This window comes from Arvicanthis niloticus, chromosome 5, assembly GCF_011762505.2.
Source record: "Arvicanthis niloticus isolate mArvNil1 chromosome 5, mArvNil1.pat.X, whole genome shotgun sequence".
Classification (NCBI taxonomy): Eukaryota; Metazoa; Chordata; class Mammalia; order Rodentia; family Muridae; genus Arvicanthis; species Arvicanthis niloticus.
In genome coordinates this window covers 31,219,237-31,240,458 of record NC_047662.1, presented here as the reverse complement: position 1 = coordinate 31,240,458, position 21,222 = coordinate 31,219,237, and the positions used below count along the sequence as shown (strand labels likewise).

Genomic DNA, 21,222 nt, shown 5'->3' with positions numbered 1-21,222 from the left:
TGTACAGTGCCTGAGGAGACCAGAAGAGGGGTCAGTTCCCTTGGAACTGGAGTTATGGATAGTTGTGAGCCGTTATGTGGGTGCTGGAAACTGAACCTAGGTCGATTGGAAGAACAGCCAGTGCTCTCAATTACTTGAGCCATCTCTCCAGCCCAGGGATAGATTCTTAACTGAATGGACTCTTGAGAGAAGATGAGAATTGTGGAAGAACACCCTGGGAAAGCGCCTTTGAAATGTATATCTAGTCCCCACCTCCCACCTCTTGCTGCTTCTTGGCTGCTGGGATGTGATCAGCCTTGTTCCATCATGTACCATATGCTACTATGTTCAGACTTGTCTCCGGTCCAGAGCAATGGGGACAAGCGGCCATGGGCTGAAATATCCAGCCGAACTAACCACCACCCCTCCTTTGAAGTTATTTATGTCAGATATTTTGTCTTGGCAATAAATTCAAAACAAAACAAACCTAGGTTGTGCCGGGCAGTGGTGACGCTTGCCTTTAATCCCGGCACTTGGGAGGCAGAGGCAGGAGGATCTCTGTGAGTTTGAGGCCAGCCTGGTCTACAGAACACATTCCAGGATAGCCAGGGCTACACAGAGAAACTCTATCTCAGAAACAAAACAAAGCAAAACCAAACAAGCAAAAAACCAAAACTGGGTTGCTTCTCTTAGGGACTTGAAGTTAGGAGGAACAGGGCTGTGTGCTAGCATTATGGGTTATGGTTTGGATTTAAAATGTCCCACAGATAAAATGTCCCACAGAAGCTTGTGTGTTACAGATGTGATCCCAATGCAGTCATGCTCACAGGTGGAGGATGAGTGGCTCTAACCTCATGGGCAGATCCATCCATTCACGGATTCACAACCTGGTGGGTTTCTGAGGCAAGGCTTTGTTGAAGAGTGAGCATCCTCTTGTTGCTCCCTGGCTCCCAGGCACTAAGCATCTTTGCTCTCCCATCATCCACACCATAGTGTTCTGCCTTACACAGGCCCCAAACAATAACCACGGTCTGTGACATCTGAAACTGTGAAACAAAACAGATCTTCCCTCCAACTAAGTGGTTTGTCTTGGGGATTTTGTCACAGCAATGGAAAGCTAACCCAACTGGCAAGGAGTGGACTCTGAAGCCCAACTGCTCCAGAGATGGAAGAGGTGTCCATCACTTTACCCAGCACCTACATTTCCTTGGTTCTCAAATGTGAGTAATGATACCGGCTCCACAGAGTTCTTAGTGGGAGTAAGTTAGGTGGCACAAACATGGTACTTTCCCTTTGTACATGGGGGATGTGTGTCAAGACACACAGTGACACCTTAACTTCAGACAATCCAAAACAGTAATTTGTTGGTGGCGACTGGTTTTTGTTTTGTGCCAGGTAACTCTGACTGAGAACTCATTACGAGAACCAGGCCAACTTCACAGCTATTCTCCTGCCTCTCTGCCTCCTGAGTACCGTGATTACAGGTATATACCACCACACCTGGCTCAACCCCTGTAATTTAACGCCTCTTTTCATTCTAAACAAAGCATGACTTTTCCAGTGTGGTGTACAAAAGCAGCTCTAGCACACGGTTCTTTTACCTTGGTCATAATTCCACCAATTTCTTCTTCCTGTAGCTCTTCAATGTCTACATTTTTGTGTGTGTGTCGATATTTGCCTCACTGAATCAAGAACTCCCATTTTTCACTTACAGGAAGACTTTTACAGCTTCTCTTTGAGATGCCCAAATTGCCAGTATTACTGTTCTGGTTGGGGCTATTAAATAAAACATACTCACTTAAACATACTCACGACATAGATGATCTCAGTGACTAAGGGGCAGATGGTGTATACAGAGTGGATACACTGGACAGGAGGACAGTCCCTCAGGACAGAAGGCTCAAAAGGAATGGCAGAAGATTTCATTATGGTAATTAGGACAGCCCACCACTTAAAAACGTATGGATTCTGTATTTCTGAAATTTTCCATTTGGTGTTTGATTGATTGCAAGTAGTGGAAATTATAGAAACTAAGACCACAAATAAGGATGTACTGCTGTGAAATTCTAGCACAAAGTAAGCTTTCAACAAAGTAAGCTATTGCTAGGGGCTGTGGAGTCCAAGGAAAGCCCTCGGATTCATGTCCCTATAGTTCTAAAACAATGGCACTTTCTTCATTCTCCTGCGCATGTCTTCCACTACTCCACTGAGTCTCTGGTACCAGCTTGTTGCGGTAAATCTCTTGCCCATAGGGAGTCCATAGAAGAAAAGACACAAGTCAATAAATATCAAACGAATGCTGCATACCTAGATTGGGCAGATTTACCATTAAACTACACTATTCCCCGGCTATGAGAGCTCTTAACAACTTGCAGTTTCCTAGGTCAAGGTCTTCTTCATCTTCTCTCCTTCCACCAACCACCCACTGCCCCAACGGCTCTTCTCCTCTTCTCCTCTTTCCCTGCCTCTGGCTCCTCCCACTCCTCTTCCACTGCCCAATCACTGGCTGTAGCCTTTATTTAACAAATTTGATTGGACAGAAGGTTTACAAGATTCACTCCTCCTTCGCAACCCCTCCCAGGAGTGGAATTACCATGACAACAAGAGGCTAGGGCTATCCACCACACCAGCTCCCACTTCTTACAGACTGAGAGGTCGTGGGTGAGAGAGGGCTAGCTTGAGATCATACGAGGGTCCCTAGAAACAACCAGACTCCGTTTCAGATTTTCAGGTATCATGTCCAGCAGCACACCATGCTTCTCCTCACCTCCCTGCACGTTGGGTTATAGTTAACTGTAACCAAGCACTCTTGCATACTACTCAAGGGCTTAAAGCACAGAAGGTACCTAGGAAGGACATAAGGCTTTTAAGGAACTTCATGAGTCACCAACCAAAGATGTCAGGGATGTATCTCCTCTTGGGCTTGAATCATGGAGCTTCCGGCCCTGTGCTACAGTCCCAGAGAGAAGGCATACCCAACTGCTAGAATGGACAGCACAACTGGTTTAAGAGGAAACGGATAGCTCAGCTCATAAGGAAGCCGCAGGTCCCACGGGTTTCCCTTCAGTGTGCTTGGTTTGGGAGTTTCTAAGACCAAATCTCCAAAGCCGGTTCTTTGCTGGGGTAGGCCTGTCCCTATCCCCCAAACAGAGATCATTCCCACCATTTGCTGCCTGGTCAGAAATCCGGCCTCTTCAGCATCTGCAATCCCATTTAACGAATCCCCCACACGTCCCGCCCCCACTTTTGGTAGATCCCTTGAAGTCCCTCCTCCGCACCTGGCCCAGCCCAAAAAAATCTCTGCTCCCCTTTCGCCCCGAGTTTGGCGGTTTCCACCACCTTGGGTTGTGAGCTCTCAGACACCAGTACATCCATGGCGACTGAGCGGGCTGCGGCGAGACCCCCAAGTGCGGGAAGGAGGTGTTTTCGCCTCCCTGAAACCTTCCAGACCCGTTCAGTGTAAACCGCCTCCGGTTTGTGTCAACATCCGAGGCCGGAGACTGGCGGCGGCTGGGAACCGGCTCCATCTAAGCGACGGGAATGCGGGAGGGTGGGGAATGGAACGATGCTTGGCGTAGTAAAGGCTCCTTCTGGAGGAGAACCAACGAGTCTTTTTAGGGGTCCTCGAGAAGTAAGCATAGAGCCTGATGAGAGATCTGACTTAGGGCTGTAGGGGTGGCTGGCGGGAGTCCACGCCCTCGTGTGTCTAGGCAGAGGATACTTCCACATCCACCCAGCTCGTGCTGCACCCACCCTCCCCTCTGCTACACGGAGGGAGGGGAGTGGGTGTGGAGGGGCACTGGTGCAAAGGTCTGAGTTCTTGACCACCCAGTCTTTCCTTCTCCACCTTGTCACTCCGCAGCTCCTTGTTGATCCCCTCCAGGTTCGGGCGGGACAAGGGACGGAGTCGCATCTTGTGAATCACTCCCTACCTTACCCCCACCCCCGCTGGGGCCCAGGAAGAGAAAGCTTAGAGATTCAACTATGGTTCTTCTGTTCCCATAGCAACGGTGCGGTTGTTTTTTGCGAATCCACTTTAATCATCGGTACTTTTCGCTCCAAACTGTGACCCAGGCTCTGAGCCTCAGGGTTGAGGAACAGATGGGGGTACAGCCCTCTACAATCCTGGCGACTCGGGGAAGGTCAGCGCAGGCGGGCGAGCGGGCGAGCGGGCGGGGCTCGCTCTTGTGGTAGCCTAGACTCACAGGCCACCCCAACCCCACCTGAAACCCCGCCTGTCACTCGGTGCCAGCTGAACCAATCGATGTCCAAAGTTGCTGAGAGGAGGCGGACCTTATGCAAATCATACCGCCTTGGAGAAGCAAATAGTGATACAAGAACTGGGGAGGCGGCTCCGACGCGGACCCTACAGAGCCCGGCGTCCTTCTGATAGTCAGCTTCGTCCCCGCGGCCGCCCAGGCTCGGAGCCATCCAGCGACTCGGCGAGCGGCCTCAGGTAATGAGGGTGGGGCCGGGCCCTCGAAGCAACCTCGCGGGGCGGAGGCCCTGAACCCCTCCTCCTCCACCCTCCCCTCCCAGCCTCATCTGCTCAGATCCATCTTTTTGACCCTGGGTCTGTCATAGGTGGACAACCATCTGGAGAGCCCGCCTTGGGCCAGGGACTTTCACTTCAAGCAGGGTCTCCAGTCAAGGAGGAGGTACGGCTGCCTCCTTACCCCTAGCTCAGGTAAGAACAAACCATTCCTCTGGCTCCAGTGCAAACACACACACACACACACACACACACACACACACACACACACACTTGGGGGGTGTGGTGTCACTAGTGTTAGAAGAGAAGCTCCAGTCACTCTGTCTTCTCTTGCCTCTAAAGACAGTGGTTTGCCAAGCCTCATGAAAACCTCTACTTGGAGGTAGCCCACACCGACACCAATAGTTCACTGTCATTCACATCTTAGGGTCCTGTTCCCAAAAAGATCTCGATAGCAAATTTATTCTCTGACTACATTATCTCTGCTCCGTATGCTGACAGCTCACAGCACACCTAAGGGAAGGATGAAGGACCCCCCTCCCCCCCCCCCAGTGATTCCAGTCACATTCAGCATTTCTCCCTAGTAGCCCCCAAGCTAGACAGAGGTCCCACACTCTGCCTCCCTTATCTTGCCTGGAGCATAAACCAGGGATGCACCTCCCAGGACACTACCCCCATAGCTCTAGTCTTTATACCTTGTCACCCCTCACACAGAAACGCACCAGGTCTTCTCTCTGTAACCCGTTCTTCTCTGTCCCTTTTGTGCCTGTTGCTCCCTCTCTCGGCTTCCTGTTGTTTGTGGAGATAAAGCCAAAGATCCATGTGGACTCAGTGTCTCCTCTCCCTGTGTCTGGACATGGAAGCAGAAGAGTGTAAAGCTTGCCTTTGCCTTGATCTCTGCTTGACTTTTCCATCTCAGCTTCTTCATGAGATGGGCAAAGGGCAGGGCAGAGGAGGGTTCGATGAGACCGTCTTGAACAGTCTTCCAGTTCTGACATATTCTGGTTCCACAGCTGATTACAGGAGAACGAAGCCCTTTTTAAACCATCAGGATGTTTCTCAGAGGAGACCTGAGAGGCCCAGCCATCAGTGTAGGGACATCCTTTTCACTCAGGCCAAGGTTCGGAATACTCACTCCTACATAGCATACAGGCTCGTTCTCTTAGGGGTCTTTTCCAGACCACCAGACCACCCTGGCATGGAAGCTCCAAAGTGAAGGTGGTCAACACAGCCCACCTTGAATGAGTTGCTTTTGCCCTTTATTATGAAGGGAAGGAACAAGACCTGGTTATTACTGCCATTGCTGCTGCTTGTAGAAGAGCAAAGGGAGGAGAGGGAAAGAGAAAATCTCCTGACCAGGGAACTGTTGTCACCATGGCAACCGCCTCAGCACCAGCTCCTCTGAAGCTAGGGGAGGGTGTGGGATTATTGCCTCCTTCAGTCCCTCCTACTTTTTACTGCCACCTCTCTACTTGAACCCCCAACCCCAAATCCTCTAGAAGAAGCCTCTGAGCACAGGGGGTGGGACAGAGATTTTTGAGCAAGTAGTACCTCCTCAACTGGAGGACAGGCCTCCAGAAGCTTCTACTTCAACAGAACATGCACCTAGTGAGGCATTGGTCTTTGCTTTGCAGCTAATGGGTTCCAATTGACCTTAGGTGAACCTTTCTTTTTTCTGACTCTGGGTTCTATTGTCTCTAGGTAGGCTTGACAGGAGACCACAGACAAACAAAACAGTGTGACATAGTGCCAAGAGGAAGGGCATGTTGCTCTTCTCTCATAATCTAAGTGACATTCAACGAGCATGACTATATCCTAGGCTCTGCCTTCAAGCTTCTGCAGGATGCTCGTGTGCAAGCACAGGGGGGAAACTTCCAGAAGACAGACTTAGAAATGATAAGAAACAGGCACCTTTCCCCCTGTCCAAGATGCTCAAGAAATAGTCTAAGTCCTGTTGGAAGAGGGAAAGCTTACTTTAGGGCAGAAAGACCTGGGGACTCTCCCATAGAATCCTAGACCATTAGGTAAGGGTCAGCAGACAGTGTGTAGGTGAGGGTTCACACCATAGCCTCACGAGGTCTGCCTGTGCCCACAGCGCTGAGTTCATGCTGCTGCCTGACCACTGCTCATCTTGGAAATGGCTGATTGCAGGGAAGAACGTTTCAGTGAAGGAATAAAGGCAGCTTGCAGCGTGTGTCATCCCAGAGAAGGGTGAAGGCAGAGAAACTATTTAAGCGCATAGGTGAGGTGGGGTCTAGCTGAGAGATGCCTGGCCCAGGAGGAGGTTGGACGATGGGTAGAGCATCAGAGGGTGAAGATCAACAGGTGGGCAGCCTGAAACAAGACTCTAGATGTTTTTTGGAGTTTCAGAGTCTGGTCATGAGTGTGTGGGTATAGCTATCTCTACCCTAACCTTGAGATGAGATTCTAGAAGATTTTGGAGTTTCAGAGGGTCACCTATATCATGCACTGTAACTATGGGAAATCATTCATTGGAAGACAGGTATTGGAAGGATAGACCTTCATGTGGGGTAGGTAAGCCCCATGACCATGGACCAGCACAAGACCCGATGGCAAGCTGGACCTGAAGAAAATGGGGAAAATCTGAAATAATCCATAGGTTCCTTTTTCCTCCTCCTTGAACCCCAGACCCAGGGGTGAGAGAGAGGCAGGGGAGGGTGGAATCAGTTGTTTAAATTGAGGGTGATTTTTTTTTTTTTTTTTTTTTTTTTTTTTGGTTTTTTGAGACAGGGTTTCTCTGTGTAGCCCTAGCTGTCCTGGAACTCACTCTTTAGACCAGGCTGGCCTCGAACTCAGAAATCTGCCTGCCTCTGCCTCCCAAGTGCTGGGGAGGGTGAATTTATTTGTAGCCAAGATGCTTATGGGTACTCACTAGGATGAATATATAGTTTCTGGCGGTCAGAGACTATGAGCTGCAGCCAAAATGATCCCACCGAGACCACAGGATCAGAGGTGTTTTTTCCAGGAGGCCAATGGGGGCTGAGAAAGTCTGTGCTGAGAAAGAACAGCCATGATGTAGAAAGGATGAGAGGACAGCTCACACAGGTGGTAGCGATCCAACCTGGATGCTCACTGAACCCCTCCACTGACTGCGTGCTCTCTCTCTCTCTCTCTCTCTCTCTCTCTCTCTCTCTCACACACACACACACACACACACACACACACACACACGCATGTGCTAAAGTAAGGGGGTGGGGGAGATAATCTCAAAGGGTGCTGCCTATTTTGCATTTCTGACAATCTAAGAGGGAGGAGATGTTTTCTGATCCTCAGTGGGTCTAGGACCAAGTAGAGGCAGGGCACAGATAAGGACCCTGAAGACAGAAGGGTGGGGAAGGTACCACAGGAGAGAGAAGGGAACCAGAAGGTGAGGACCACACAGACACCATGACACACAGAGACGTGTGTGCTCTGACAGATTTGCAGCCTCATCCGTCGACACCCTCCTACACATAGACCCAGCCCCTCATGCAGAAACTCAGGCACATCCTACAAGAAGCAAGGGGGAAGAGGTTCTGCCTCCCTCATCAGATACCGTTGCTCTCCTGTTCTTCAACTTCTTTATGTATGCCTTGAGTTTACACCGTCTTTAGGGGAGGAAGCAGCTGAGGATAGTCCCTCGATTCCACCTATGGGTGGTCTAGAAGCACCCTTGACTCTGGCACTGGTGCAGGCCTAAGCTCCTGAAGATAGCACGCTTCTCCCTCCCAGGCTTCTCCTGTAGAATCCCTCATCTTTTGGGGCTGGGGGGGGGTTAGTTAGTAGCTAGAGAAGGGTGTTGCCACCTTCACTGCTCTTTGAAGAAGACCCTGAGGTTCAGAAATATCCTGTAACTAACTTGCGGACCATATGCCTTGATTTCTATGTTCATCTCAGTTCTGTGTTCATCTCAGTCAGCAAGAGCTAACAGCACTCTCTCCTGAGGACCCTTCAGTTCATCCACCTCTCCAGTTGAACTTACGCCAAGTCCCTCCTCGTACTGCTCCCTCTTCTCCACTTCAAGTCATCTTTTCTTAATGATCTGTTTTTATTATTTGTAATGCTGTGTTGGCGTGTGTTTCTGCCTGAGGGCATGTGCACACGAGTGCAGGTTCCCTTGGAGGCCAGAGGTGTCAGATGCCCTGGAGCTGGAGTTACAGATAGTTGTACTTGACATGGGTGCTGGGAACCAAACTTGTGTCTTCTGGAGGAGCAGCTAGTTCCCTTAATCACCAAACCATCTTTCCAGCCTCAAGTCATCTTGCACATTGCAGCCAAAGGAAAATTAAAAGAAAAAAATCTCTAGACTTCCAGGGCCTGGCATATTGTAAGCATCCTATGCCTCATGGGATAACATTCCATGTTATGGAATGTTAGCTTGCAAACCTTTGCTTTAAAACTTCCAGGTTGGCATGGGTCGAAGGCCTTTATGGGCCATCATCTATCTTTTTTTGTTTGTTTGTTTGGTTTGGTTTTTCGAGACAGGGTTTCTCTGTGTAGCCCTGGCTGTCCTGGAACTCACTCTGTAGAGAGACCAGGCTGGCCTCGAACTCAGAAATCCGCCTGCCTCTGCCTGCCAAGTGCTGGGATTAAAGGCATGCGCCACCACCGCCCGGCTGCCATCATCTGTCTGTCTCTAGAAACCTCTTATGAGCTACTGATGCTGGCTTGCCTTGCCTTTATCTTCATATCAAGCCCAGGCCCTCGACCAATGCTCATGGAATGAATGAGTTAATGAAAAGCAAATTTTAATCAGGGTCATGTCTGCTCCAGGCTGGGACTTCTATTTGCACACAGGAAGGAAGGAGAGATGCTTCCTGTGTGGGGCTCCCAGGAAGGTCTGGAGGCAGAACTTGGGAAGTGGTTCCTGGGGGACATTGGTAGAAGAGGAGCCTCCCCAGGAGGGAGGGTGCTGAACACAGACAGCCCTTGCTAACTGGAAGTTAAGTTGAAGTTTTATGCTATGGACCTAGGGAACTATGAATGATGGGAAGGTAAGGATGAAGATTGGGCCATATTCTACACAGAGAGAGAGAGAGAGAGAGAGAGAGAGAGAGAGAGAGAGAGAGAGAGAGAGAGTCACTGAGGGGATCAGCTGCCACCTGGAAAGTCTGGATATGTCCTTACAGGAGAGGTCTGCTCTGGATTACAGGGTATTGTAAGAGGAGAGGAAGTCCTCTTGTGGGGAGACAGAGCCCACTATTCAGAGAGTGGTCTCTATATGAGAAGAGGTGAGGGGAAACAGCATCCTAAATGGAGATGGAGCTCTCTGAATGGATGGCCAGGAGAATGAGGAGGGACAGATGCTGACTTTAGGAAGAAGGGCTCCTTATGGGGCGGGGAGTGTGAAGAAGGGTGTAAGTTGGATGAGGTTGGAGAGCCACTTTGCCCAGCTGAGGTCCTACCCTGGGCCATGTTGAAGGAGCTCTCTGTCCTCCAGGTCCACCATGGGGAAGAACAACAGCAAGCTGGCCCCCGAGGTGCTGGAAGACCTGGTCCAGAACACGGAGTTCAGTGAGCAGGAGCTGAAGCAGTGGTATAAGGGCTTCCTGAAGGACTGTCCCAGCGGCATCCTCAACCTGGAGGAGTTTCAGCAACTCTACATCAAGGTACTGGGTGGGGCGTGGCATAGTGGGGTAGACAGGTGGGGGGGGATCTGAAAGCTGGGGGAGGGTGAAGTTGTTGTTGTGCCCCAATAACCTGCACCCCTTCCTCAGTTCTTTCCTTATGGAGACGCCTCCAAGTTTGCACAGCACGCTTTCCGCACCTTCGATAAGAACGGCGATGGCACCATCGACTTCCGGGAGTTCATCTGCGCCCTTTCTGTCACTTCCCGTGGCAGCTTCGAGCAGAAGCTCAACTGGGCCTTTGAGATGTACGATCTGGACGGCGATGGGCGCATCACACGGCTGGAGATGCTGGAGATCATCGAGGTGCGGCTGGGCTAGGGTGGGCGAGCCATGTCCTTGAGCCTCGTGAGTCCCCAGCATTCCTCCTCCACAGTTCTGCTGGCCTCTTGCCCAGTGTTTAACCCGTGTGATAGATGGTGATACCCCGTATTCCCAGATGAACCAAAGGTAGCATGTGGTAGCCATCAGTGAATCAAATCTAGGGTAGCCAAATTCATTCATTTGGTTTTTAAAGAAGTATTGAGATTCGGATAGATTTGAGCATGCAAAGGTGCTTGCTACCTAAGTCTGCCCCTGAGACTTCACGTGGTAGAAGGAGAGAACCAATCTCTACATGTTGTCTTCCATAGACACACCATGATTCTTGCTCTGGTGCTTGTACACACACACGCACACATAACACACACACACTAAATTTTTTTTTAATTTTGCTTTCTAAAAAATATTGAGTCTGCTTTCATAGGAGACTCCTTCTAGTAAATCAGTAAGTAAATTTGGGTCATACCAGGTGGCATGGAAAATGGGGAGGAGCTAACTCATCCAGTCTGCAGAGTGAACCAACCACTCACGTGGATGAAGCTGGGCTTGCTTGGCTCAAAGTGTGGTAGGAGGCCAGGGAAGAAGGGATGTGAGCAGAGGATGACGAGATGATCAACAGAGAGCAGGGAGTCCCGTCGGTGGCTCAGGCTAGGGTAGAGGCATTGAGGATGCAACGATTAGCTGATCGAGGAGCATGTTGGCAGCAGAGGCCTGGAGACCGGTTAGAAGACTCCCTCAGAAACCCAGTCAGGAGCTGGAGGAGGCTGTCTTCAAGCACAGACTGTGGGAATGGCAGAAAGCAAGTCTACACAGGGCCCACTAGAGAATTAGAGTTGATAAGTTTAGACCTGAAGAATTGGATGTATGTGTGAGAAGGAGGGGAGGGAAAATGACAGAAGAACTAAGCACGGGGGCACACTCCTGTAATCCCAGCACTCAGGAAGCTGAGGCACAGGGTCATGAGTTCAAGGCTAGGCTGAGCAACATAATGAGTTCTGAGCCAGCCTGGGATACAGATGAGAAACATTGTCTCAGAGAATGGCTTGGGGTTTTGGTTTTTTTTTGTTGTTGTTGTTGTTTTGTTTTGTTTTTAAATCTGGCAGATTAAGTCTGTACTTGTTGAGACGGAATTCTAGAGACACAACAAACAATTGGGAAGTGGGTTAAAAAGAGTCATGAGTCCTTTAAAGTGCTTTTATTAGGTTGCTAACATAAACAATATTATATATGTTGTTTGGGTGTGGCAGTGCATGCCTTTAATCCCAGCACTCAGTTAGGCAGAGGCCGGTGGATCTTTGTGAATTCAAAGCCAGCATGGTCTGCAGGGTAAGCTCAAAGACAGCCTTGTCTACATAATGAGTTCCAGGCCACTCAGAGTTAGGTGATTGGACCTGTGAGGTCAGAGAACAACTTGGTGGAGTCAGTTCTTTCCTTCCACCTTTATTCGGGTTCTGGAGACCAAACACAGGTCATCAAGCTTGTGTAGCAAGTACCTTTACCAGATGAGCCATCCAGCCAGCCCTAAAAAGCCAGTCTTAATGACCATGGTGTCTTTGTAGTGTCTCCACCCTCCTCCAGTGTGCTCAGTCCACCCCCAGATCCCTCGTATTCATCCTCAGTCCTCCCTGCCAGTTGGGTGCTCACTCCTCCATCTCTGCTCTGCCAGGCTATCTATAAGATGGTGGGCACCGTGATCATGATGCGTATGAACCAGGATGGGCTCACACCTCAGCAGCGCGTGGACAAGATCTTCAAGAAGATGGACCAGGATAAGGATGACCAGATTACACTGGAGGAGTTCAAGGAGGCGGCCAAGAGTGACCCGTCCATCGTGTTGCTGTTGCAGTGTGACATGCAGAAGTAGAGGCCGGTGAGGGGCAGGGCCCCTGGCCAGGAAAGGCATGGCACCTCCCAACCTGATGTCCTCTCTGCTGGCCCATCCCCAGGGGGAGGGCCGTTCCAGCCTCACTCTCTAGCTCACCCACTCCTCTGACCAAGCCTTTCTCTCCTCCGTCAAGTTCCGTGAGCGACCACCTCATCCTGCAAAAGAGACAGGTCCTCTCAAGTAGCCTGTCCTCAGATAGTCTGTCACTAGCTCCACCTCTAGCCTTGGCCTAGAACCAACATCCTTTGGGCCTAGGAGAGTTGGCTTTTGACCCAAGAGGCGAGGTTAAGGAGGGGCTGAGGACTTGCTTTGCAATCCTGTTGTTCCCAGGATTATGGTCCAAATAAACAGCATGGTCCCACAGGCCCCCAGTCAAAGGGCCAAACCGGGTCTGTCCTGGACTATCCAGATTCCCTGAGAGGTGGTCTCTGCCCCGCCCCCCTGCTCTACCTGGCTCCTCTGGCCCCAGCCTTTGGAACGTTCGGTGAGTCCTTTCTTCAGCTAATGCGTGTTGAGCGCTTGCCCCATGCCAGGCACCTTAAGGTGCTAAGAATACGGTTGTTTACAGAAACCCATTCCATGCCCCCTGGAAGCTCACAGGGTATCGAGACAACTTCCAGGGGTCTCAGACCAGGATGTGGAACACAACAGAGATGAGGGTGCGAGGCAGCTGGCAAGTTGTCAGAACTAGTGTGTCCTCCAGCTGGTGCACCCAAAGCTGCAGAAAGACCGACTGAAAAGCCTGTGGAAGTTTAGGTGCCACGTGGGTGAAAGTTTTAAGAAAAAACAAAAATTTATGTAATATTTATTTTTTTAGTGCCCTTTCAAAGAGATAAGATCATTTTATTAGACTATTAAAATATACTCTATATTACTTGATTTCTTAAAAAAAAGATTTAAATGAATATAAAAATGCTAATATTCAAGGGGGGAAAATGTTTAGGCAAAAGCCGTAGGGCCACCATCAGAGAACCCATGCTCTCACCACCAGCAGTTCCTGCTGTCTCTGATACATCCCTTTACTTCCTTTTCTCAATTCCATAAGTGACTTTTCTGTCGCACACCTTGGGTGCTGATGTCAGAGAAAGAAACAAGGCTTACCATGGGCAAGCGCAGTTCATACCCACATCTCGGTAGCTTGTTTCTGAGCCTGGGTTGGTTTTCAGGGATTTGCGTTTCACAGCCTCAGATAGAAGCTAGAAGAAAGGGATCATGCAGCCGCTGTTCAGGCTTCTGGGCTGCACTTATTTGTGGACCAAATGCTTAAAGAATGTGCTGGGCATACTCCATACGAAAGGCTTTTCCTAAACCCTTCCGTCCTAGACCTGCCAGGTAATCTGCTTTGTCACCTTCCAAGCTCACCAGCTTCGCTTTCTGAATTTTAGGGTCTATGAGCTAACTAGTGTGCTGCATGCTTTCCAGAAGAATCCACCTGCTTCTTCCAGTTCCTCACTTCACTTTTGCCTGCGCTTCCTTGCCATCAGAGGTTGGCTTTGATGGGCGATGACAGTTGGCTTCCTCTTGAACTGCTGTGAAAACAGTCTAGTACAGAGATGCTGTCAGCCAGGGTGGGAGTAGAGAGCGCTTGTGAAGCTGGGGCGTGTGGTGGCAGAGATTGCTCTGCAGAAGATACGGATGCTATTTGCCACTTACTTCCGAGTGCTTACCTCCCTGCTGGTAGAAACGTTTGTAGGTTCTGACCTGTGGTCCAAAGTTCTGTCAGACCTTCCTTCTTGTGGCCTTTGGAAGGAGTAAGTCCCCTTCTTCCTGACCTGCCTATCCAGGCCACGTGGTAAGGGTGAGGAATTCTTAGCCTCAAGTGATACTGGCAGGTGTTTATCTGGTGATGCTTCATGGGGCTGTTCCGCAGCTCTCACAAACTGTCTGTTAAGCACGTCTTGTGCTATCATCAGTGCCACAGACACACAAATGCTCAGCTGCCTAGCTCAGCTGGGAACTGAATCTTCTACGTGAAAAGCTTTTCTCTTTCCCCCAAGTGTAAATCTAGCCCAACTCACAATGGCATGGAATTTCTTAGCTTTCAAAGGCTTATGTCTACCTGCATCTCATTTTGTCCTCACGGCCCAGGGAGATAGGGGTTTTCCGTACCTTTACCCAGGCTTGGAAGCTAAGGTTAAGGGTTGAGGGTGAGAGGTCTCTTGTATGAGAGACACACAATGCCAAGACTCGAATGCAAGGCTCTCTAAGATTTTTCTTCTCTGCCCCATCTGATTTGACCAGATGGTAACTGTAAGACAAATTGACTTTTGTCCTTTCAGAAGTTTCCTACCAAGAACTTTCTGAGTCTACAGTCTTCCAAAAGAGGAGGAGGAGCTTGAAGTCTATTTTCAAGCATCTTCTTGTTGCTTCTGGGCAGCTTTGCCTGGACCGAGGCTGTTTTTGGAGGCTGCTAACCAAATCCTGGAAGCATCTTGCATTGTCTTCCCCACTATCTTCCTTCCCAAGAGAATTGCTTTTCTTTTTGCAAGCTGGTAGGCAAGTTCTACCCATGAGACAGATCACTCCAGGCTTCTGGACACTCACTCATGGGCAATATTTGCTACTTAAGCCAAGGGTTTCAGACAGCCCAATAAGCCCCAAACTGGCTCTGCCCTCTTGCTGATGGGAGGAGCCACCGGCAGGTTAAGCCTTGCTCCCACACTCTCCTGGGTGTCTAAAACTCAGTATGCCCAGGAGACCGTGTGGTAGAGCGCCCATTCCTGCCTTGGGAAGAGAGAGGTCTCCCATCTCTGCTTCAGCTTGAGAAGCACAGGTCAGCAGAGACCTGTGTGTGACTCGCACAGACATGGAAACATAAATGCAGTTAAAACACTGACATACCAAATTCTCCTTCGAGGTTCTGTATCTTCTTAGAAAAAGTCTGTGAATCTGGTGGTTCCAAATTTAGCCTTCTCATGCCTGCTTTCCTCATTCATCCTTTCTGGCTAAGTGATGAGCCCCTTATTTCTCATCCCTAAAAATCCTCAGCGTAGGCTGCTTTGTGTGCCGAGGCGGTCCATGCAGCTGCGTAATTACTAGCGTACCTTTAAAATTTAGAGAAAACCAAGCCCATTGGCAAAGGCACCGATTCTTTTCTCCTCTGGCAATGGCAGAGGCTCAGAAGCAGAAATCCATTTTACGAAGAAGAAGGTTGTGGGAGCAAGAAGAGAATGAGCTGGTCTTCCTAGGCAGGGCAGTGAGCGGACACTGTAAATATTTTTACACAAAAATTTATTAAAGCAAAAGTTATTTCCTGAAGAGTCACCCTGGGTGAGGCTTTGTGTCGGCTTTAGAAATCACCACGGGGCTAAGAAAACATTTCTTACACAGCTCCTTCATTGTGCTTAAAGAAAGCAAAGGATTCACGTGCTCAGTTTGAAAGTGTCAGAAAAACATGTTTGTTTGTTTTTTTTTTTTTTTTCCTAGACTTTTCAGGGTTTTCTCTTCTTAGCTTTGTCAGACTGTGGGGTAGGACAGGGTCTCTCAGGATGTGTGGGTCCCTCTGCTTGGTGGAGGCTGTCCAGGTACATGGTCTTCTAAGCAGTGAGGAAGCCTAGGTGTGTCCCAGTTCACTACGGGAACCCCAGTGTAGCCCTGTCCCCTCCAGACATGCCGCTTCTAATTGTGTTCACAGCAGCCATCTTCACTGATCAACCCTGTGCCACGTGGTGTGTGTTTTTCCCACTGACAATGAATAAAAGGTGTGACTGTACAAGCTCCTGTTCTTTGCTAAACTGGGCAGGGTGGGGTTAGGGTGAGGCAAAGGGAAGGAAGCCAGGGGAGTTCACAGAGCACCTCGTGAGTTTCCTTGGGGGTCAAGCTAGATCTTTTGGTCTGGTAGTGTCTTAGTCAGGGTTTCTATTCCTGCAGGAAACACCATGACCAAGAAGCAAGTTGGGGAGGAAAGGGTTTATTCAGCTTACACTTCCACATTGCTGTTCATCACCAAAGGAAGTCAGGACTGGAACTCACACAGGGCAGGAACTTGGAGGCAGGAGCTGATGCCGAAGCCTTGTAGGAATGCTGTTTACTGGCTTGTTTCCCCTGGCTTGCTCAGCTTGCTTTCTTACAGAACCCAAGACTACCCAGCCCAGGGAAGGCACCACCCACAATGGGCTAGGCCCTCCCCACTTGATCACTAACTGAGAAAATGCCTTACAGCTGGATTTCATGGAGGCCTTTCCTCAAGGGAGTCTCCTTTCTCTGTGATAACTCCAGGTTGTGTCAACATGACACACAAAACCAGCCAGTGCAGTCAGGGATTCTAGTTATATAGAACCCACTTTAGCTACTTCAAAGAAAAAGGGAAAGAGATCACAAAGGATCTCAATGATAGGCAATTCAGGACACGTGGGACAGTTTGGGGATGTAGCTCAGTTGGTAGAGCATTTGCTCAGCGTGCACAAAGCCATGGGCAATCCTCCACACTGCCTAAGATGGATATGGTGGCTCATGCTATGACCCAGCACTTGAGAGGTAGATGCAGGAGGATCAAGAGTTCAAGGTTGTCCCAAGTTACATTAGTAAGTTCAACTCCAGCCTTAGACATAAGTCCTTGTCTGAAAAACAAAAATAAAGCTTGGGGCTGGAGAGATGGCCCAATGGTTAAGAGACTTGCCTGCTCTTCCAGAGGTCCTGAGTTCAATTCCCAGCAACCACATGGTGGCTCACAACCATCTGTAAGGGAATCTGATGCCCTCTTTTGTTATGTAGAAATGCACACAAATAGAGCACTCATAAACATAAGTAGATAAATCTTCTAAAAGGGGGGGTGGGGTCTAGGCCTCTCAACAAGAACTGCAGAACTGGCAACTGGATCTCTCCCTTTCTATTCTGGGATCATAGGCTTTGTGTCTCTGGGTAGTGGTTGATTTCTGTTTTGTTTGTTTGTTTGTTTGTTTAAAACAGGGTCTCACTATGTAGTCCAAGCTGGCATTACTCTCCTAAGCCTCTACCCTCCTGAGTGCTAGGATTACAGAAGTGTTTCACCATAGCCAGAAGGATGCTGACGGCAGGAGACATTGGTAGAAGGCAACCCAAGAACCCATGAGTAGGTAGTATTGACTGCAATAAGCTGGGCTACAGTCCGTATGTTGTTTCTGTGCAAATCAAGAAAAGAGACTCTTCTGAGCAAAAGTAACTATGTAACTAAGCAGCAAACAGCAACTTGAGTTCTTTAGAAAAATATGGCCAGGCATGGTGGTGTACAATCTTTAATGCCAGTGCTCAGAAGGCAGAGGTAAGCAGATTTGTGTGAGTTAAGAAACCAGCCTAATCTACATAGTGACAGTGAGCTGATATAGTGAGACCCTGGGCTCGGGGGAGGGGGGAGAAGGGAAGGAGAGACAGACAGACAGACAGACAGACAGAGACAGAGACAGAGACAGAGACAGAGACAGAGACAGAGACAGAGACAGAGACAGAGACAGAGAGAGCAATTCCTCCTTTGCACAAATAAAGCCCTGCCATCCCTGTGTGCTCAGTTTAACAAGTAGAGCACATTGGGGATTTCAGCCCTCACCTGTCCTGCTGCTCAGAATCGTTGGATTCTCTTCCACCATCCACAGGAACCCAGTCTAATTCTGAGACCTCCTAAACTGACCCAGATGTAGGAGCAGCCTGGGAGGAAGTGGTGAAAGGCTCTTTTCAGAAGGTCCCCTTAACAGCCAGAGGGGTTTTTTTTGGGGGGGAGGGGGGGCTCAGGTAGAGGTGCTGGCTGTCTTCTGAGCCGCTCCATTGCTTTTTCAAGGGTTTCCTCAAGGTCGCCTGGAGAAGGCAGCTTTCTTGGCAGGAAGCAATTAGGACAGCTGAAGGCGGCTGACCAGCCTCAGGGTAACCATGAACCAGAGGAGGCTGCTTGGAAGTCTGACTCAGTAGCCCGAGAACCTGAAGTTGCTGTTCCCAGTGCTGCCAGGATGGGAAGTCCTGTCTGCTACCTTCCCAGAGATGCAAAGGGCCTGGGTTGCCTTCTTGTCAAATGCCTCATAATCTCTCACTGGGCACATAGCTGCAACTCCTACTTTCAGCCTTGCCTTCTACCTCACCTACAAGAAGACAGGGTGACCTTTTTAAAGCACACATCATGCCAGCTTTTCAAGGGTTCTTCCTCTGCATCATGATCTGTTACATAAATAGCCCTCAAGGCCCTGCATGATCTGTCACCAGTGACCCAAGAAGCCTTAATCTTAAATTCCCATTTTCCTCCTGCAGCCTGCATTGGAGCCATCCTGGATCCCTTCCCTGTGCTCTCTTAGGCCTAGGTATTCATCTAAGCATTGCTCTTCTCCATGCCTCTGGTTCCCCTTGTCTCAACCTTTGTGAAGATGTACAACCCTCCAACAACAGCCCCTCATAATTACACAGGTCATCACAATCAGCAAACCTTCCTGTATGGTTCCCTGGCAGCCAAGCCAAGCACATTTAAGTCTCTTATGGTTTGGATATGAAGTGGGGAACTAGCTGGAGACTACATCACTAGGGGTGGATCACTGTGGATACAGTGTCCCACTACCAGGACACCCCACCTCTTCTGAAACAGCGGGTGTTTGTTCCAGCTGTCCGACTGAGCCCTGTAAACCAAAGTAAAATCTTAAGTCCTTTAATGTCTTCCTGATGGATATTTTGTCACAGCTACACAGAAGTGACTAATACAATCTGCTTTCCTCAATAGATGGAAAGGAAGACTCAGAGAGTTGCTGTTCTACACCCGAGGGTGGGGGATCAGGGTCTTGAACTCAGATGCCATTGCTTATTGTGCTTTCTCGGCTATGGGAGCAAACACAGATATGAAAGGGGACAGCAAGGGTGGAGATAGTCAGAGGGAAAGAGCCAAGGGGAGAGATGCTTACATGAAGAGGTGGTACAGGTGCCACAGGTCTTACTAAATTCCAGAAAATGGGGCCTGGTCTGCAGGGACAGGATGCTCAGGAGAGCGGCTCAGATATGTAGATGCCTAGAGCATTGATTCTTAACCTGAGGGTCACAACCCCCTTGGGGCATCAAACAATCCTCACACAGGGGTCTCCTAAGATCACCAGAAAACAGATATAAACATTATGATTCATAACAGTAGCAAAATTTCAGTTAGAAATTTAGTTAGAGACAGGAGGATGGCTGTGAGTTTGGAGCCAGTCTGGTGTACATATGGAGTTCCAGGACAGCCAGGACTACATAGGCAGACACTAGTTCAAAAACCAAGCAAACAAAAAGTAACGAGGAAAATAATTTTAGGTTTGTGGGTCGTCATAACATAAGAAAGTGCATTAAAGAGTCTCAGCACTTGGAAGACTGAGAACCAATGTCCTGTAAGGTCTGTTGGCAGTTTATCATCTGAAGAGGTTCTAGACATGAATTTCAGGAGGGCAAAGCTACAGCCATGATCTCAGGGAGACCCGTGCAAGCTAGAAACACAGAGGGTCAAAGACAGTGGGGGATCAATTCTCTAACCCTTCACACACAGGGTCTAGGCAAAGCTCTGAAAGGGACTGAACATAAGTCAAAGTGGGATCCTTTGATGGCTTGGGACAGACACCTAGTCCTGTCAGTGTGAGTGAAGAGGCATGAATTAGGTAGAACTTCTGCTTTCAGATGAAATTACAGGACATGGAGTGTGCAACCCAATAGTCTCAGTACTCAGGAGACTGAGGCACGAGGATTGTCTTGAGTTTGCCACCAGCTTTGACTACACAGTGAGCTCTAGGACAGCTTTAGCTACTGTGTAAGACTCTGTCTCAAAATAAACAAACAACAGAAACAAAACCGTGGATGAAAGCTCAAGTTAAATAAGCCTAAGGAAACAAGGCTTTTTGGCTCACATAATTAGAAGTTCAGGTCCCACTAGATCTAGCACCCTCTCCCACTACTTCCTCTCTCTCCCCTCTCCTCCCTCCCCTCTCTCTAACTTCACTGACATACACAGGCTTCTCTGTATTCCTTCACCTACCACAGGGAAAGTCCGATCTTCTGCTCACACTGTCCCCTGTTAAAACCCCAAGGGATTTTAGCTGGGCATGGTAGCACATGCCTTTAATCCCAGCACTCAGAAGGTAGAGACAGGAGGATGACTGTGAGTTTGAAGCCAGTCTAGTGTATATAGGGAGTTCCAGGACAGCCAGGACTACATAGGCAGACACTAGTTCAAAAACCAAGCAAATAAAAAAACAACAAAACAAAAACAAACAACAAAAGTGGGGGAGGGGGGAAAACAAGTCTCCCAGCATCCACATGGCTGCTCAGAAGGGGTAACCCAATCACCCCTCTGTCAGTCAGTGAAGTCCAGGGAAACCGTTGACCCAAGCTCAGTCCTTGAGCATAGGGAAGACCGGGCTTATTATCACAAGTGGCTGAGGAAAGCAGTGACATCAAGCAAAACAATGAATGGCTACCAACTTTCTTCTCTGGGACATCTGTTGTCCCAGCAGGAAGAACCCCATGGGAAACCAAGCTAACCCATTTTCAGGACCCCAGCCTGCTGCAAGGAGTTATTAGCCACTTCTCAATCAAACCCAGCTCATTCAACCTTTAAAGGGAGAATGCCATGGAAATCTAGAGGGCGCCACAATAGCCAGGACTTAAGAAGCTGTGACCAGACTCAGCGCCTTCTCAGGACAGCAGGCTTCTCTCATTGGGTCCTCTGTCCATTCTTCCCCATATTCTACCTGGTGTTCACCTCAGTCTGCTCACAAAGGCTTCTCTGTCCACATCTCTCTGTTTCAGATGGAGTTTAACCGCTCTGCAGAGGCTCAGTTAGGCAGACGGCTACACTTTATAGCACCCTCTGTCATGCTTGGGGTTGACCACCCAACCCCACATTCTAAAGAAAAGGAAATTAGACTTTCACAGGTCATCTTTTCAAGCCAGTCACACAAATCCAAACTACTGGGAATGAATGAATAGATTTCCTTTTATGTAAACAAAAC

The 21,222-nt window shown here is 49.1% G+C and overlaps 1 protein-coding gene across 2 annotated transcripts; it reads left to right on the top strand.

The window, feature by feature from the left end:
- Positions 1 to 3,980: 3,980 nt before the first annotated feature.
- Positions 3,981 to 16,015, top strand: Hpcal4 (hippocalcin like 4). 2 transcript variants are annotated; one of them, XM_034503369.2, is made up of 5 exons: positions 3,981 to 4,435; positions 4,564 to 4,666; positions 9,912 to 10,080; positions 10,189 to 10,404; positions 12,086 to 16,015. In XM_034503369.2, the coding sequence occupies exons 3-5, from the start codon at positions 9,919 to 9,921 to the stop codon at positions 12,281 to 12,283; spliced, it is 576 nt and encodes a 191-aa protein (XP_034359260.1). In that variant the 5' UTR covers positions 3,981 to 4,435; positions 4,564 to 4,666; positions 9,912 to 9,918; the 3' UTR covers positions 12,284 to 16,015. The 2 variants fall into 2 exon arrangements, with proteins under 2 accessions (XP_034359260.1, XP_034359263.1); XM_034503372.2 differs by lacking the exon at positions 4,564 to 4,666 and having other exon boundaries at positions 4,277 to 4,435.
- Positions 16,016 to 21,222: the final 5,207 nt, after the last annotated feature.

Coding starts and splice junctions, on each gene's coding strand:
- Hpcal4 (XM_034503369.2), top strand. CDS start 9,919: ATGGGGAAGAACAACAGCAAGCTGGCCCCCGAGGTGCTGGAAGACCTG. Junction 10,081..10,188: donor TTCAGCAACTCTACATCAAG/GTACTGGGTGGG, acceptor CCCCTTCCTCAG/TTCTTTCCTTATGGAGACGC. Junction 10,405..12,085: donor AGATGCTGGAGATCATCGAG/GTGCGGCTGGGC, acceptor CTGCTCTGCCAG/GCTATCTATAAGATGGTGGG.